Source organism: Prosopis cineraria, unplaced genomic scaffold, assembly GCF_029017545.1.
Source record: "Prosopis cineraria cultivar Desert tree isolate PC_DT_omini unplaced genomic scaffold, ASM2901754v1 PC3, whole genome shotgun sequence".
Taxonomy (NCBI): domain Eukaryota; kingdom Viridiplantae; phylum Streptophyta; class Magnoliopsida; order Fabales; family Fabaceae; genus Prosopis; species Prosopis cineraria.
In genome coordinates this window covers 34,747,677-34,765,228 of record NW_026555334.1, presented here as the reverse complement: position 1 = coordinate 34,765,228, position 17,552 = coordinate 34,747,677, and the positions used below count along the sequence as shown (strand labels likewise).

At 34.0% G+C, this 17,552-nt stretch overlaps 1 protein-coding gene, 1 non-coding gene and 1 pseudogene across 2 annotated transcripts; 1 reads left to right on the top strand and 2 right to left on the bottom strand.

The window, feature by feature from the left end:
- Positions 1-2,499: 2,499 nt before the first annotated feature.
- On the bottom strand, positions 2,500-2,895 carry LOC129305546 (uncharacterized). The gene has a single exon (XM_054945545.1). The coding sequence runs from the start codon at positions 2,893-2,895 to the stop codon at positions 2,500-2,502; it is 396 nt and encodes a 131-aa protein (XP_054801520.1).
- A 1,420-nt stretch (positions 2,896-4,315) lies between these two features.
- Positions 4,316-4,387, bottom strand: TRNAT-UGU (transfer RNA threonine (anticodon UGU)). The gene has a single exon. It is a non-coding gene; the product is annotated as a tRNA-Thr (tRNA).
- A 6,154-nt stretch (positions 4,388-10,541) lies between these two features.
- LOC129305544 (uncharacterized) lies at positions 10,542-17,536 on the top strand (annotated as a pseudogene).
- The last annotated feature ends 16 nt before the right edge of the window (positions 17,537-17,552 follow it).

The following is a 17,552-nucleotide window of genomic DNA, read 5'->3' as shown; positions in this document are numbered from 1 at the left end:
TCACAATCTGTGGACCCAAAATTTCTGGAATCAAGCCCACAAGACAAGCACTGTTCTTATTTGTGGAAAAGGACCATATAACAACTATTTTTAGCCAGAGAATAACAAAGATTGAAGACAACGACAGAATTGAGGGATGTCCGTTTCCCTGTGGGTCCTGTGTATTAACTACGAAGCAAATGAAAAAGAAGCAAAGGGCGGGTTACACTGACCTTATACCTATCTCTTCTAATTGTTGTGATGGATGATGAGATATGTCTCTTGTCTGCAGAATTTCTTCTTCAATAATGCCTGACATCGCTTACTTTTACAGTTTGGCTGGGCTTCTATCACAAGAAAGTCTCGGTTTCAATGTTCAAACTTAATACAGAGAAATTCAACTACGAGATTTATGGAAAGAGATGTTATTATCAGCCCCACGGTGAGCCGTCTTCAGATTAGCCTTTGTTGAAGCCTATCAAGTGATTAGCAGCAAGCTGAAAAGAAGGCAGTTTTAATTGTGGCAAGTGCAGTAGCCAAGTCCTTTTTCCCTGGCATATTACTGACTGATAGATTTCTTCATATCACCAAAAAATCTAAATCCAAGGAGTAATCAGATAATTTTAAAAAAGGGGGGTCGGTTCAGATAAGGAATAAGCATATCCAAATTGACAATGTCAACAAGAAAGCTGGTCACCATTATCAAGAATGATCGGTGCCCCTGAATTTAAAATGGAAGCCTGCACAAATTTGACAGGCAACAAATACTTAAATGAGCGTTTGGTATCCAATAAAATTACCAGTTGTAGCCCATTATATGACTAAGACTGCTGCTCTTACTCCGCTAGATGCACAATCCAAGAATATAAATGTCCTTTCACAAACACTTGGATTTAGACATCATTGAAATCGTGGGTTGGCACTTGACAGAACATAGAGGCTGAAGTGGTCAAGTGTATTATTCAGCCTTTTGTACCTTTTATACTATTCTGAAAATATAGATTAATTACAAGGCAAATTCTTAGAAATGAAGTTACAAAGCAGTCTAAAGACAACTAACTCTCCCATCTTCAGTTTGGAACTAGAGGATAATCCTAAGAGAATCTTTTAACACTTCCTCTTGGTAACACCTATTCTGAAATAATCATAGGCTTCACAGAAGACATGTAGACACAAGCATATAATGCAAATAACAGCAATTTCTCACCCTCATAGCCCTAATATTAACTAATCGCCATCCACAATCCCAATATTCTTATCCATTCCCCATCAATGAGTCTTGTAACAGACTTTAGTTTATTTGGCTTCAAAGACTTCAGCAGATTTTGTCAAACTAATGCTAGAGTACCTATTTTTTAATGGCATAAGGGTACGAATAATCAAGATACTCAAATATTACTTTCAAGCTAATGGACAAAATAATTAATAGAACTTAGATACCAAGGAGCTGCTTCCCTTGGCATTATAACATTTAATTTCAGTTGTGATATACATGTAACCATTAGGCAAAAAGCTGAAATAACTTGCCGCTGCTCTTTCTGATCATAATCTACATATCAAGATCAACATATATAACAAAATCTATAGCAAGTTGCACTAGTCACAAGCTATAAATATTAAATAGTGCATCTCATTTCTCAAATTTCATAAGACACATGGGAAATCATGTCAAATCCCTCTTCAGATTTTTCTGATTTTTCAAAATTTTTTCCAGCGGTAACCATGGACAGACTACAGACCTATCCTAATGCACAGATAAACTAACTATTTTTGCACTCAAAACCCTATTTCATCCTTAAGTTTGTCTCTGAATAAAAGCCCTAAAGCACTGTTCAGGGTACTCATTCCCCAAGCGATCTCATTTTAACAGCCTTCAAATGCTTCCAATGTTAAACTTAAACCTTATTAACCACTAGTTGGATGTAATGTCACTGTCCCAGGGCAGTTGCTCTTTAATTTGAAAATAAGCAGGAATTATGAGATGTAATGAACATCTAGTAGCAGAGGTTTACTAAGAAGGAAAAGGGAACGCAAGAGTAAAGAACAACACCCATAAAAGTCCAGCAACAAGAGTACTGTCAGAGAAAAAAGCTATCTGGTTTGAAGCGGTTGCTAAACTATGCAAACATCAATGCATACCGCACTGTAAGGCCGAATAGTCTGTCGCATTCTGCATGTTAAAAGTTCTTGAGAAATACAGAACTGTATCAGATTATTAGATTGCTGAAAGCAGCTCAATGCAAAAAACTAGGAGAAACAAAGAAAAGAAATAACTCAGTGTCGTTCATCTTCCAGGACTTCCTGTTTATAACTAACAGGACTAGAACATCAAAACTTATACAAGTATCAAGTAACCAGCAAAATAGAAACCTTGGCATACTGTCCTAAAAGTTCCATCACCAAATCCTCATTCCCTTCAAAGAGTAAACAGTTTTTCCCAAAGGAAAATAGATAAATAACCAGCAACTTCAGTGCATCCCCATTGCCCCCAAATAAACCCTAGCTCACCTAATGCAGCCCCTAATGTTGTCGGCGCATCCGCTTTCTTAGTTTCTGGTATTTGTGCTTGTTCATCTTCTTTTTCCTCTTCTTCTTCACACTGTCTGCCCACATTGTCCGTGAATCATCCATCTCCGCATCCACGCTCTCAGTCGAACAACACCCAGTTGAAGAAACGGGATTTACAGGAAACCCAAATGGGAAGCTTGGAAAAATAACAGTGGACAAGGCGGGGTGCTCTTTTCCTGGATTTAGAGTGGCGGGTTGGTGAAATTCTGGATTGATCCCAACCAATGGGGAAGGACGAGAAGCAAGGGGCTCCAAGAAAGTTGGTGCATACGAATTGTGAAGCTGAAATGCAGAGACGATTCTGGTGACCGAAGATCTAGTGAGCAGCTTCGGGAGCGCCGAAGCCATTGAGTTGAATCGGAGTTGATGAGCTAGGGCGTTGCTTCCCTACGCGGAATGACGAATTGGGAATTGAGCCCGATGGAATGCCCGAATCGGTGAGCAAGCCTTGTGTTTGTTTGTTTGTTTGTACAAAACTATTTAGTTGGGTATAATAAATTATAAAAATAATTAATTAAATAATAAATTTTAATTATAATTTATTATGTTATAATGTGATGTGTTTGAATATTATTTTTTTAAAATTAATTTTAATATAATTAAAATTTTTTAAATAATTTAATTAAAATTAATTTTTAATTATATAAATTACTGTGTAATTTAATTTTTAAATATTAAATATTAATTTTTTAAAGATATAAAATTTAAATTTTATTAAGAAAAAAAAAGAATAGAGTTGGTTTTATTTTTATTAAATTATGTATTTTTTTTGTAATTTTTGCTTGGATCTATCTTTGTAAGTTTTTTTAAGATTTTTGGCAAGCGTTCCTCATACGCTTGGATTCTCAGCTTTGCAAAAAAATTAATTTTTCTAAAAAAATTAGGGTGTGTTTAGATTTCAATTAGAAAAAATTAATTATTAAAACGTAATGATATTTGAACAAATTTTTAAAAATTGATTTTGATAAATTGAATATGTTTGGATGATTTTTTGAGAATCAATTTTGAATATACAAATAAATGATATAAAGAAAAGGAGCCAAATAAAGTTTTACAAATAAAAGAAATTTCAACTTTTTTAAAATGAAGTTTTCAAAAGTTTGTAAAATGAGGGTGTTTGAATAAATTTTTACAAAATTATAATTTTAATTTCAGAATTAATTCTGAATGAGGATCCAAATAGGCCCTTGGTTTTTTGAAAAAGTCATCGTTTGAATAATTTCATGCAAAATTGATTTTTCCTCCTGATAAAATCGATTAATGTGCTATCCAAACACACTGTAACTCTATTCCAGCCGAGGATTAAGGATTGTTTGGCGCTGCCCCGATAAGCGAATGCCGAAGCTGACACCCGTGGGATTTTGAAGGGGGAAAAGAAAGAATGTTTTATGCTAACTTTTTATTATTATTTTGTAATAATTAATAATATTTATATTTTATCCTTTAAATTACGGGCACAAAAATATTCTTCCTGCTTAAAATATTTTATTATTTTATCTTTTATTCTGTATGCTAAATGAATTATTCATCAGATTATTTCACAAAAGATTATACTGTGCAACATATCATGATAATGATAAGGTGATGTACAAAATACGATTCCGTGAAAATCTGCCGAAATAATATGTCATAATGTGCGTAACGAAGAAATGCGAGAGCCGAGCAATAACACATGGGGACCCACACGTTGCAGGGAAATTCAAAAACTGAGCTGGAATTACTAATTAGAGTATATTACAGCCAAATATTGGAAAAGATTAAAAAACACTGCCCCCATGCAGGATCGAACTACAGACCTTCAGTTTACAAGACTGACGCTCTACCACTGAGCTATAGGGGCATTGATTGCACCCTGGATGTCGCAGAATATTACTACTTTTGTATTTAGGAAATTGCCTAATGCAAGGCAGTCCAACGTGATAGCCGGGCAAATGCCCTCCTAAAATAAAAAAAATTGCATGAATGTATATGGTAAAATTTACATTCTGCCTCCACTCATCTTTATTTTTTAAACCCACTAAAATATAGGCCAAATCAAATCACTGTTAAAACCTTATATTAAATAAATTGTCCCCACTAATCTAAGGTCACAGGTCTGGCACTTCGCTAATGTAATGGCATGTGATAATTGATAAGGACGTGCAGAAGTGTGATGTAGTTCAAGGTTTGAGAAGGACTTAAGTCTGGGCATACAGGCACGATGCACTTACTTTTCCTCTGCTTTCACACGAATCTTTGCGTAAGAAGAAGGGAAATGTTCGTACATGTCCAACAAAATGGTTCAAGGAACATGATACATGGGTGATCCGTAAGCTTTATGCTCGGCAGGAAGGATGTCTCTAACGTATTGGGGTCGGAGCCAGAAAAAAGTGCATGGGGGCAAGCTGTAGTTTCCTGGGTACAATAATTGAATATATGCCTGTATTTGTACTCCCTCCAATAAACTTTATTAATCACTTTTTTAAAAATTAAAATAATTCACTTTATAAATTATTAAATTGAATAAAAACATAATATTATATAATTTATTTACATTTTAAAAGTTATGCTCATAATTTTATTAAATTTTTTTTATATTTTTATATTATAATAAAATTAATAAAAGTAATTTTTAAATAAAACCGAACAGAGTATTGGCCAAAACATCCACACACTTTGGTTATAGTATGGATGAAATGCCTCTTCGTTTAAGCATTATCGCGTCCTGTAAATTTGAAGAAATCCCATTGAATTGCGTGGGGACAAACAAACGCTATATATACATATTTATATCATCATCACCATCATCAATATATCTCCCATGCTTCCGGTTAGGCCGATGAACAGTGCAAAGCGCCAACACCACTCATGTTTTCCTGTTTATCTGAACAATAACGGCGGCTCTGTCAGTTTAGTGGCCTCTCTTCTTTTGAGATTCAATTTCAAATTCATCCTCTTCTTAAATCTCTCTCTCATTCTCCTTTACTTTTATATATACGTGTATTTTTTTTTAATTAATATTGACTTCTGGAAGAATAAATTTTTTGAATATATATGCTAAACAGGTGGAAATGCAGAGGAAAATTGACGACCTTCTCCTTCCTTTGTACTTATTTTCTCTCATTTTGCGCTTCTTCTATGACCTTTCTCACTGTTTCTGATGATAAATATATACCTATTTGGTCGCAAGCTGTCTTTTCCTTTATGGGTTTGATTAGAAGCGCCAAACTTTAGGTTATGGGATACCAAGACTCAAAAGCTTTTCTCCCATCAATATTCCATTATTTTGTGCTTGTTCTTTCTTATGATTCCCACGCTAGCATATGAAGTTGTAAAAGTTTTCTGTTTTCTTTATGAAATATATTTTTATGATTCATTTAGGCAACGCTTGAGCATCAATTATTTTTTGTATCTAAGAAGTGTTTTTTATGTCTGTCTATTGTGTTTCCATCATGAAGCATGTTCTGGTTATTACAATCTTATTAGCACTCATTCAATGCTTAATTTATATTCATCTTTTTATGATCCCTGCATCACACGAGATGCACAGTAAAATCTTATTTATATGCCTCCAGTTCTCATAAAGTACACACTTGTAGTTAGCTCGCAACCTCAAATAATACAAGTGAAACAAATAGTATAGTATAAGTAAGGGGACCAAGGATTTAGATTTGATGTAATGCATTTGGATTCAATAGTATTTGGATTTGAATCAAATTTTTTATTTTAATATATAAAAGCTTATACATTTATATTTGATCTAAATTCAAATCCATATTTTATTATATTTATTCATAATTTCAAATTCTTTTCTATAATCTAGTAATTATTTGAAATTTTAGCATTTTAACTATCGTTGTTTCGGTGTCCTACCTCTCCCTTCATCTCTATTATTATCTCTCATTAATTTGAATATTAGATTGTTACTCTTCTACTTTTAAAATTGAGTTAATATATAATTTAAATTTTGAACTATAGGTTTATGAGCAATTTAAACCTTATACCTGTAATTGATACATTTTGAATCTTGAATAATCAAACTTAATTAGGGCATCATCACTGTTATTATTAATTTAAAATGAACTCCTTGTTACTTTAAGTACCAAAAAAAAAAATATTCCTCTCTAGAAACCAATTCTGCCAAGATGACCTAGCTTAGTCAATGACCCCTCATCGTTGTGCTCTCCTCCATCATCGAGCAGTCAAGCTCTAAACCCCTCCTTCATCTTCTCTGCATTGCCCCATCGTAGCACATAAAGACTTTCTCCACTCTCAATCATCGACTCGTCACTCAGCTCTCCTTTAGACTTTCTTGCAAGTGCTTACCTTTAATCCCTCATGCTTGTTCTTGTTGTCCTCGTCTAGTAGCTCAGCTTTCCACACACTATATTAAAGATCTCTTCGTGGTTCTCGAGCTTAAAGCTGACAACTATGAAGTCTACATTCTTGCATAGCTCTGATGATGTTAGCAGCTCTTGAGGTTCTCCAACGAAGAACTTCGCTTGATCTGTGATGTCAACGTTGCTCAGGAGAGTTTTGGTGGGATTAATGTGGTCGAGGTTCCCAACATTGCGGATGACTTAACCCTGAGTTTGGTGAGTTGCGACCATTATGGCTAACTTGGCGTACACGATCCATTTGGAGGGCATGCATCAGAGTCAGAGGAACACCAAGTGTTGATCTTAAAGCAAAGCTGCTTCTTGGACAACGGTGGTGGTGTCAAGAGAGAGGGGACGAAAATTAGAGAGATGCAAAGAGAGGGGAGGAAATATCATAGAAAGATGCAAAGAAAGGGAGAGCAAGGAGGAAATTTTGTCACGCAAGGTTCATACATGGATCTCACTAATTAAAATTACTGTCATTTAGTTCAAATTAATAGTAGGAGCCAAATTGTTTTAAGTTTAATTATTAAAATTTAAAATATATTAATTATGGGTATATAATTCAAATTATCCTTGGATCTATAATTTAAAATTCAAATTTCATATTAACCTTTTAAAATTTTTTTTATACTACTCAAATAAAAGATTTTAAATCAATGTTTTTAAATTGGACTGGATATTGAATCAAAATGCCAGCGATTTATAGTTTGTATGATCTAACCCAGGTTCATGGTCCAACTAGGCTGGACTAATGGTCGAACCAATAACATAATAATTAAATTAAAAAATTATATATGTATTTAATGATCTAAATATAAAAAATAAATATAAATTACTGCTTAATTTAAAAATAAAATAAAATATTTTAAGTTTATCATAACTTAACAAATCATATGATGTAACATAATATTAAATGATTAAAAAAGTTGATCATTTCTAAAAAAGAAAAGAAAAGGCTATTTTTTGAGCAATTCAATTTTAAAAACAGATCTAGTTCTCGATTCCCATTTGACTGCCATCAAAAGCAACCTAATCTGGCTTAACTTTTCAAGCAATTTTTTTGGCTTGATTGAGTTGTTAGTTTGATCAGTCAACAATCTAATTGTTTGGTTCGATTCATTTTTTAATCATTGTTTTAAATACATTAATTTTAAATTTAAATTCATTATTTCAAATGTTAAGTTAAAGAATTTTGAGATAATAAACTTTTAGTCCCTAAATATATCGTTTATCAATTTGATCTCTCAAATTAATTTTTATTAATTTAATTTATTAAATTTATTTCAATTATCAATTTAATCTTTATTATTTAAAAAGGAAGTTATATCGTTAAAATTTGTTGACATAGATAATAAAATATTGATAATAATTATGCAAATTAATGAAAAGAAGCAGGGCGGATCCAGAAACAATTGTGTAGGGCTAAAATGCAAATTACATAATAGTTGGGGACAAATTAATTTTAGCATTTTTTTACAAATAGAAATAAAGTTTTTTTTGTGACATGAGAGGTGCTCGGCCCACGATCAATCCCTAAAAAACAGTATAATTATTTATATATTAAAAAAAACTTAGAAATTTTTAAAAGAAAAAAATAAAATATAATGTAAGGGATTATATTAATAAAGATTAAATTAAATTTACTTTCATTTAATTATATGCATATTAAATCATCAATATACTTTGCACATTGAATTTTTTTAAGAATCAATTTTCTTTTTAGAACTTAAATAATTTACGCGATAATTTAAAAAATATAAAAAACTAAATTAATAAAAATAAAATTTGAATGATTAAATTAATAATTGAGACAAATATAGGAACTAAATATTTCATTATCTCAAGAATTTCATATGGCTATTCTAAAAACATTGAAGGACAAAACTAGTACTCTCTCAATTTAAAAATGTGAGACATTTTTAATCGAATCTTATTCCCCAATAAAGTAATTACCTACTTTCAAACTAATCATATCTTTTTATATTTATTCTATTAAATACCCTATAATAAATATAAGTTACTATCAATAGGGACAATTTTAGAAAAAACAAATGATTATATCTTGAAAGATTAAAAATGCCTTACATTTTTGAACATCTAACTCTTCAAAAAATATCTTATATTTTTGAACGGAAGGATATATGTGTATTTTGAAATAATAATTATCAATAACTATTAAATATATAATAAAATTTATATATCAATAAATATAATATATAATAAATTATAACAATTTATATTCATCCTTCAACTAGATAACATATATAGGTAAATGTGTTTAGTTAGTATTTATCAGACAAATTTACTTCATAAAAAATTCACTAAAACATGCAATAAAAATAGCTAAAACATTTTATACTAAATAAATATTTCCTGGAGATATTTTCAATTCGATTTGTAAAAGACTCCTTTGCTCGATGTTACTCTTACTAAATATTAGATTAAAAAAAAGATAAAAATAATATTCTATTTAAAATGATGATATTTTTTTTTATTATATTATAAATAACCATTTAACGCGTCCTCACTTCCCTCGGTGCTACTCGCAAACCGGAGCACGGGCTTCTCGTTCTCCGCATGAACTCTCAAACTCTCGCCCCTCAATCTGCATTTTACGAAGAGTGCTGCACTTATTGACTCTTCCTTCTATCTTCCTGACACGTAAGTACTCTCTTCCATCTATTGTATCCTATGCATGAGAATCAGAATCAGTCATGGTTTAGAGGTTGTCGGAGGGAATGTGACTAAATTGAACAACGTAATCCCACGGTTCTTCTTTACCATTATTATGGATTGATCGCACTTGGATATCTATCACAAAGATTTGACTCAGTAAACTCGTAAGTTGCATTACCCCTTAACAAAAAAAACAAAAACAAAATTGGTCCAAAAGAAGCACAATTCCAAGCCCAGTGGCTGCCGTTTCTCACAGCTACCGTGGGTACTGGCCGATGACCCGCCCGAGGCCTGATGAAAGAAAGGCCCTGGAATTCGGCTTTTTATTGAATTACTGAGTCTCTTGACTGAGAATGAAGAACCCCCCCTTTAAGTAACAGAAGTATTTGCTTGATGCTATTTATGTCTGTATAAATATAGATGATGCTTGTAGCCCTAGACTCCTAACCTCTTTCAAACTCGACATATCATGCTCAAACTCACATGTAAGTGATTTGATGAAATATGTGGACTAGACGTTAGTGATTGCCGCAAAGTAGAAGAATGTCAATAGCTGTTAAAATAGGCTTCGCTCTCTAAATTTTTATATATTTAAATATTTTAATTGTCCAAATTCATTGGCCAATTCTCATGTATGGTTTTGTTGAGTTCACGTAGCAAATCTTATTACTTGTGCTTTTAATGTAGTTGTCACGTGCTGTGCTTCACCCTTTATATGTCATGTCGAATCCCTCAAGGAGTTTCGGTGCATCTGATAAACATCAAAGAGTAGGACCTGATTATTTTGGTTACTATGCTCATGAAGTAGTAAATTGTTGTCACGAGATGATAATGATTTGCAATCTTCTAAAAAAACATCCAAGCCTCCTCAAAATTCATCAGGACAGGACAGTGGAAAGAGTACAGAGGAACATAGTTTTCTTCTGGGTCATTAAATAGTGATGATTCAGCTTCAAAAAGGAAAGATTGACATCACTACTCAGGCAAAGTGTCACTGATCTTTCATCTGAAGTCAACGAGGTATATCAAGCATGCTGAACTAGTTCTTGTTGTAACTAAGGTTAGGAGCCATAGTGTAACTGCAAATTTGGAAGATTGAGGTTTGAATATACATTTCAACAATCTTAACGATATAAATTGCCTCATGTTTGTCGTTTCTCCAGTCTATAACACTTGTGTTGAGGGAGCTATTCTGTACAAGTTTCAAACTTGCCAATCACATTATCTTGAATGAGAATTAGCTATAGGCATTTTGTAAAGAATGAGTATATTGCTGTAGAATCTTTTTTTTTTTTTGGCGTAAGTTGGCTAGAACAGAAACAATCACAGACCTGTTTGGAGTTATGTAGATGAAAATGCTATCTGAAGTTCAGACAGTTTCTTGTATTAATGTCTCAGGGAGTTGATGATTGCAATATTTGTTAATTTTGTTTTAATTTCTCATATTTAACTCCGCCTATGTTTATAGCCGGTCCCAAACCCGGGTAAAGGAGGAGGGTGTGTTTAGGCCATCAACAGCCAATGTAAAAATTTTGTTGAATCTATCATGAACATGGACAATAGACGTTATAATGTTAATGCTAGGTCGTTGCCCGTAAGTAACGCGCTGCATGGCTCGAGTACAGTGATAAGTGAGTTAGAGCCGCTGCATCGGCGCCCGGATGTAGTGTTAAATGAGCAAGGGCTACCACCGCGTCATTCTGGACGCACGCGGCTAAAGAAGTTAGTCCATAAGAGCAAAATTAGATTTGGTACTTGAATGTTGGGACATTAAATTGTAATCTGTAGAGGTTGTAGGGGTTAATGATTCAAAGAAAATCAATATCCTTTGCTTGCAAGAAACAAATGGCGTGGAAAAGAGCTAAGGATATTCAAGGTTTCAAACTTGGTATACAGGAAAAGTAAGTGCACGCAATGGAGTAGGCATCATTATAGATAAGGAGTGGAAGAAGAACGTGTAGAGGCAATCATTATAGATAAGGAGTGGAAGAAGAACTTTGTAGAAAGTGAGAGAATTGGAGACAGGAATTATTTCTTTAAAAATGATAATTGGACGTGAGACTGTTAATATTGTTAGCCGCTTTGCGCCGCAAGTCGGGACAGAAGCCAGTCTTAAGAAACTTTTTGGGAGGATCTGAGGGGTTGATTCGACACATACCACAGAGTGAAAAGATTTTTTATTGGAGGAGACTTTAATGTAATGCGCGGTCGAGGGAAGCTGGTCAGTAATGCGAGGTGGCATGGTGGTTTTGGTTTGGAGAGCTAAACAATGAAGGGCAAACTCTTCTTGATTTTTCTCATTGGCATATGAATTTTAAATTGCCAACACTTGTTTCAAGAAGAGAGATAGCATCTCATCACTTACAAAAGTGGAGCCTCAAGGTCGCAGATTGATTTTCTTTTGGTTAGGAACACAGATAGAAAACTTTGTAAAAATTGTAAGGTGATCCCTGGAGATGCTGTAACGACACACACAAGGGTCCTAGTCCTTGATGTGTGTATTATGAGTAAAATCCAAAACGTCGACAAGTAGTAACACCAAGGATTAGGTGGTGGCAATTAAAAGGTGAGAAGCAAGATATTTTCAAGCAAAATCTTTTGGATAAAGGAATTTGGGATTCTCAGGGAAGTGCTAACATCATATGGGAGGATATGGCTAAAAAGATACGGGAGGTTGCAAAAGTAGTTTTGGGAGAATCAAAAGGTTCTGGTCCGAGAGATAAGGAGTCTTGGTGGTGGAATAATAGTGTACAGGACAAATCAAGTATAAGAAGAACTGTTTTAAAAGCCATACATTTGTGTAACAATGAGGAAAATTGGGAGAGGTACCGTATGGCTAAGAAGGAAACTAAGAGAGCTGTGGGTGAAGCTCGTTCCAAAGCTTTTGAAGAATTTATTAAGAACCTTGAGACGAAGGAAGGAGAGCAAAATATTTATAAGATTGCCAAGAGTAGGGAAAGAAAATCAAGAGATCTAGAACAGTAAGGTGTATTAAGGATGAAGAGGGAAGAATTTTAGTTACAGATGATGAAATTAAAAATAGATGGGAGACTTATTTTTCTAAACTTTTCAATGAGGAGAGGATTCATCTAGTAACTTGGAGGATTTAGTAACTGGTGAAGGAGAACAAAATTTGTCATTCTATCGAAAAATACGTGATAAGGAGGTAAAGGAAGCTCTTAAGAAAATGGCAAATGGTAGAGCCACGGACCTGATTGTATATCTATCGAAGCGTGGAAATGTTTAGGTGAAGAAGGGGTGAGATGGTTAACTAAGTTATTTAATGTGATTTTAACGGTCCAAGAAAATGCCTGATGAGTGGAGGAGAAGTACATTAATTCCTATTTATAAAAATAAAGGAGATATTCAGAATTGTACTAACTATAGAGGGATTAAACTCATGAGCCACACAATGAAATTGTGGAGAAAGTAATTGAGCACAGGTTGAGATTGGAGACAAGTATTTCTGAGAATCAATTTGGTTTTATGTGCCAGGTAGATCAACTACAGAGGCGATTTATCTACTAAGGGATTAATGGAAAAGTATCGTTGTAAAGATAAAGATCTACACATGGTTTTTTTATTGATTTGGAAAAGCTTATGACCGTATACCAAGAGAAGTGCTTAAAGCCATACAAGATATGTTATGAGGGGTAAAAAACTAGTATAAGAACGCCTAGTGGTCAAACAAGGATTTTCCTATAAAGATTGGACTACATCAGGATCATCTCTGAGTCCTTATTTGTTCAACTTGATTTTAAATGTTTTGACGGAACATATTCAAGAGGAAATCCCGAAATGTATGCTCTTTGCGGATGATATATAGTTTTTATAGCAGAGACAAGAGAAGAGGTTAATTGCAAACTTGAGTTATGGAGGAGGACATTGGAGTCGAAAGGTTTCGTCTGAGTAGAAGTAAGACGGAATATTTATATTGTAAATTTGGTAAAGGACTATTCGAAAATATTTCGAAGTGAAATTGGAGATCAAATTATACCTCAAGTGGAAAAGTTTAGATATTTGGGAGCCATTATTCAAAATGATGGCGAAATCAGTGGAGATATTTCACATAGAATTCAAGCTGGGTGGTTTAATTGGAGAAAAGCTAAAGGAGTTATTTTTGACCGTAGGGTGCCTAATAAACTTAAAGGAAAGTTTTATCGTACTGCTATCAGACCGGCAATGTTATATAGTAGTGAATGCTGGGCTCTAACGGGACAGCAAGAGCATAAAGTTGGAGTAGCAGAGATGAGAATGTTTACGATGGATGTGCGGACATACACGTAAAGATAAAATTCGAAATGAGCACATACGTGAAAAAGTGAGGGTGGCACCTATTGAGGAAAAAAAAAGAAAATCGGTTGAGATGGTTTGGGCATGTACAAAGAAGACCAAGGGAGGCACCAGTGAGAAGAGTGGAACATATAACTTTGAGTCCGATTAAGAGAGGTAGAGGAAGGCCTAAGAGAACACTCTTGGAAGTTGTTGAACGTGATCTCTTAATTAATAATATTTCTAAAAGCTTAATAAATGATAGAGCACAATGGCGTCTTGCAATCCATGTAGCCGACCCCACCTAGTGGGATAAAGGCTTGTTGTGTTGTTGTTGTTTTTTTTCTCATATTTCTTATTCAATCACTGCTTTTTATCTTCAGAAGAATACCCTGTATTAGTGTGTAAAGCACTTATTAGAACTTCCTTCATTCAGATTCAAAAAATCTTACTAATATAAAACAAATTTTGCAATGCTCTCCATTAGTTGATAATTGATATCATTGATTATTTGGTTTTGTTCTATATGTTTGAAGTGTGTGTTTGGGGAGGGTTTTGATTATTGAGGATTTAATACTATGCATTGTGTCTAGCGTATCCCATCCATATCCAAAATTTTATTTTGGGATAATTACATACAAGTCTCACAAAATACATTAATTCTTTTAAAGTCCATTGATAACTGAACTAAGGAAAATTACAACACATTGTGTTGTCAATAGCCTTAACTCAGTTGTCAATAGACTAATTGTATTGTGTGGGACCTTAAAGTAATTCTCCCTTTTATTTTTCCTCTTTTCAAACATTACATGGAAGACAAGAGTTCATCTAATGTCAACCTTTAGGTTTTAATATCGTTATTAGGGGAAGCCAAATGAAGCAAGTAGACCATGTGTATTTTTTTCATGTGCCTTTGTATCTAGTAAACCTATTAACATAATATAGCTCTGTAACAGTCTTCACAAAAATCTGGAATAGAATATTTGGAGCAGGTGAGGAATATATTTTCTGTTTTCCACATAAACAAGGGAAGACCAACTGTTTTTACTGGTGAGATTTCGGAATTGAAAGGTGAAATGGGAAAAGTTATGTCTTTGGGTGTTTATTGAAGCAAAAGAAGAGTATTTCAAGATTTGACGTTTGCGATATTTTCTCCGAGGCACTGTCATGGTTTCAGTTGGGTGCTTTGTATTTGCTCTTTCTGGAGGAATCTTGTTACAAGGTTCTCAGTGTGATAAGAAAGCTCTTGTTCAACGTTGCTTTTCTCATTTTTTTGTCTACAAACCATTCTTTTTCTTGAAGTTGAAGTTGAACAACTTTCCTTCACTTTTTTTTTTTTATTAATTTTATTGAAGTCTTCTTTTACCTTCTAAATTTATAAAATCTTTCATATGAAACAAATTCATGAACATAAAGCATATACCCTGACATTATTCTTCTTCTTCACCTTCTCCTTCTCATCCTCTCTCTCTCTCACTCCGGCCTTCCAAAGTGTTTTAGTCTTTGCTGTTATTTTTCACTCCCAATGCTTAGACTCTAAACTCTGGCAGAAGTATATCATCTTAATATCATTTTCAGTTTGGGTTCCATCAGAACTTTTGTTTGTCTGGACAAGAAAAGCTAGTGACTGTCTAGTCTTGAAATGACAGATGCTCGAGCCAGTTTTAGCTATGCGAAGGTTGCAATCCAGGCTAAAAGGTGAGAAGCATTCGTCTGGTCATGCTGTTGCTGTACCTGATGATGATGCAGTGCAAATCCCTTCTAAAAAACGGAAGGTGTCAATGTCATCCCTTGAAATACACTTTCATATCAGATTTCTATTACTTGTCTTGTGTTTGATTCTAATTATGAACAGGGTGATGACAATCAATTAGGTCCAAACACAAGTCCAGAAGAGAAGAATGAAGAGGTGAGACTAGAAACCGATTTCTACTGTATCTTTGCTGTGAAAGGTATGTTGTGGGTGTGGCGATGGTATGAAAAAGGAAGGACATTTCGTAAGTGAAGGATTCCAGCATTCTGCTTTTGTAAATTTTCAGTATCTTACATCTTTTTGGTGAAAAAGTACATTTTTAACAAAAGAAAGAAAGTGGCTTACAAGATAGATGAGGTGCCCCCCCCCCCCCCAAAAAAAAATTACAGAAAATCAATAAACTACGGAAAGTCAATTGCATTAGTTATACACATACACATGCCAAGGTGATTTCCCTTAACAATCCATTAGCATAGCCTGAGGCAAAGCCAAAGGTAATCTCCTCCTTAAGTAAATTGTTGGGATGAACTTCTCAAAATTCTGAGACTTGGTTCGAAAACTATGATGCATATCAGTGGAGAATCTATTACTGTATCATAGGCATATGGAAGGAAGTACTGGCAGATTGAAGCCAAAATTTTGGTTCTATGAGTGATGCATGTGGTGATATAGAATGTGCTGAAATATGTGCTTCAAAAAAACTGTCAAACAAGCTGATGTATATGCTTTATCTTATTTCTCATTTTAGGTGAATGTTGATCTTCATTTTCTGTTGGAGAATGACCGAGTGCAGGTTGAGGAATAGTGAAGAAACATGCTGACCAATTGTCAGGCGGTAATTATCTGAATTTTTGTGTTCAAGGGCAGGATCATCATCTTCAATGCCTTTTTCATGTTTTGTGGCATTCATACAAGGAATAAGTGATATCAAAACTAAATTTATATAATCATGTATTGCTGTTTAATTGGTATCTATATTTTCCTTCAGCTAGGGTATATGGAACAGCAACTGGAGCTGCTTCTGATGCTGTAACATCGACATGCAGGTATATTGTGAATTTTTCAATAATAATAATAAAAAAGGGCGTGGTTTGAACTTGTGATGCTTTCAAGTGGTTTAAGGAAGGAAAGGCAATTGTTTCTTCATTAGTTTTTGCTAGAATGCATGAAAAGAGTATCCTGGCTTCATATTTCTGGCAGCTGTTTCAATTTTTTGTTTACTTGTTATTTGGCATTATGTTTGAAAAGGATGATTGTTGATAACCACTTCATTGGTAATTTGATGTCATATTTCTTTCACTTAACTTACAGGCCCATGACTCTTGATGAGAAACAGCAGCTCCAGAAACTAATCAGAAGCTACCACCTAGAAATCTTGACCGTGTTGTGGAAATAATCAGTCAAAGCAAGCCAGTAGAAAGCCTTGTGACCAATTACTTGTTGATCTGGAAAAAGAGGTAGTGTGATATAACTGGATTTGGTTTTGGAACCTTATTCAAACTGCTTCATTCTTATAATGATGAGTTTATGCAGGATTAATATTACACTATGGAGACTGCATTATTATGTTAAAGCTGTTGAGGAGCCAGAACACTTCATGCAGCCCAAAGGCTTGATTAGTTTTTTTTTTTTTTTTTTTTACCAACCAAAGGCTTGATTAGTTAAATGCTTGTAAAAGTTTGAACTGTAGCTCCAGTCAATCAGGATTTTTAAGTAGCAGACCCGCATCTTACTATGGGTAGATTGTCAGTCTAGGATTTTTTCCCCCTGTTAATTCGGTAGCGATGGGAAGAAACTTTCGATGACAAATGATGATAATCCACTAAGTCCCTTAGCTTTAGAAAGGCTATATACAAGGTTTGGAAGTATATTTTTGCAATTTGATGGATGTACCTATTTCTACTGCGTAGTATCCGCTAGTTTGTAAATTCTATGATGAATAT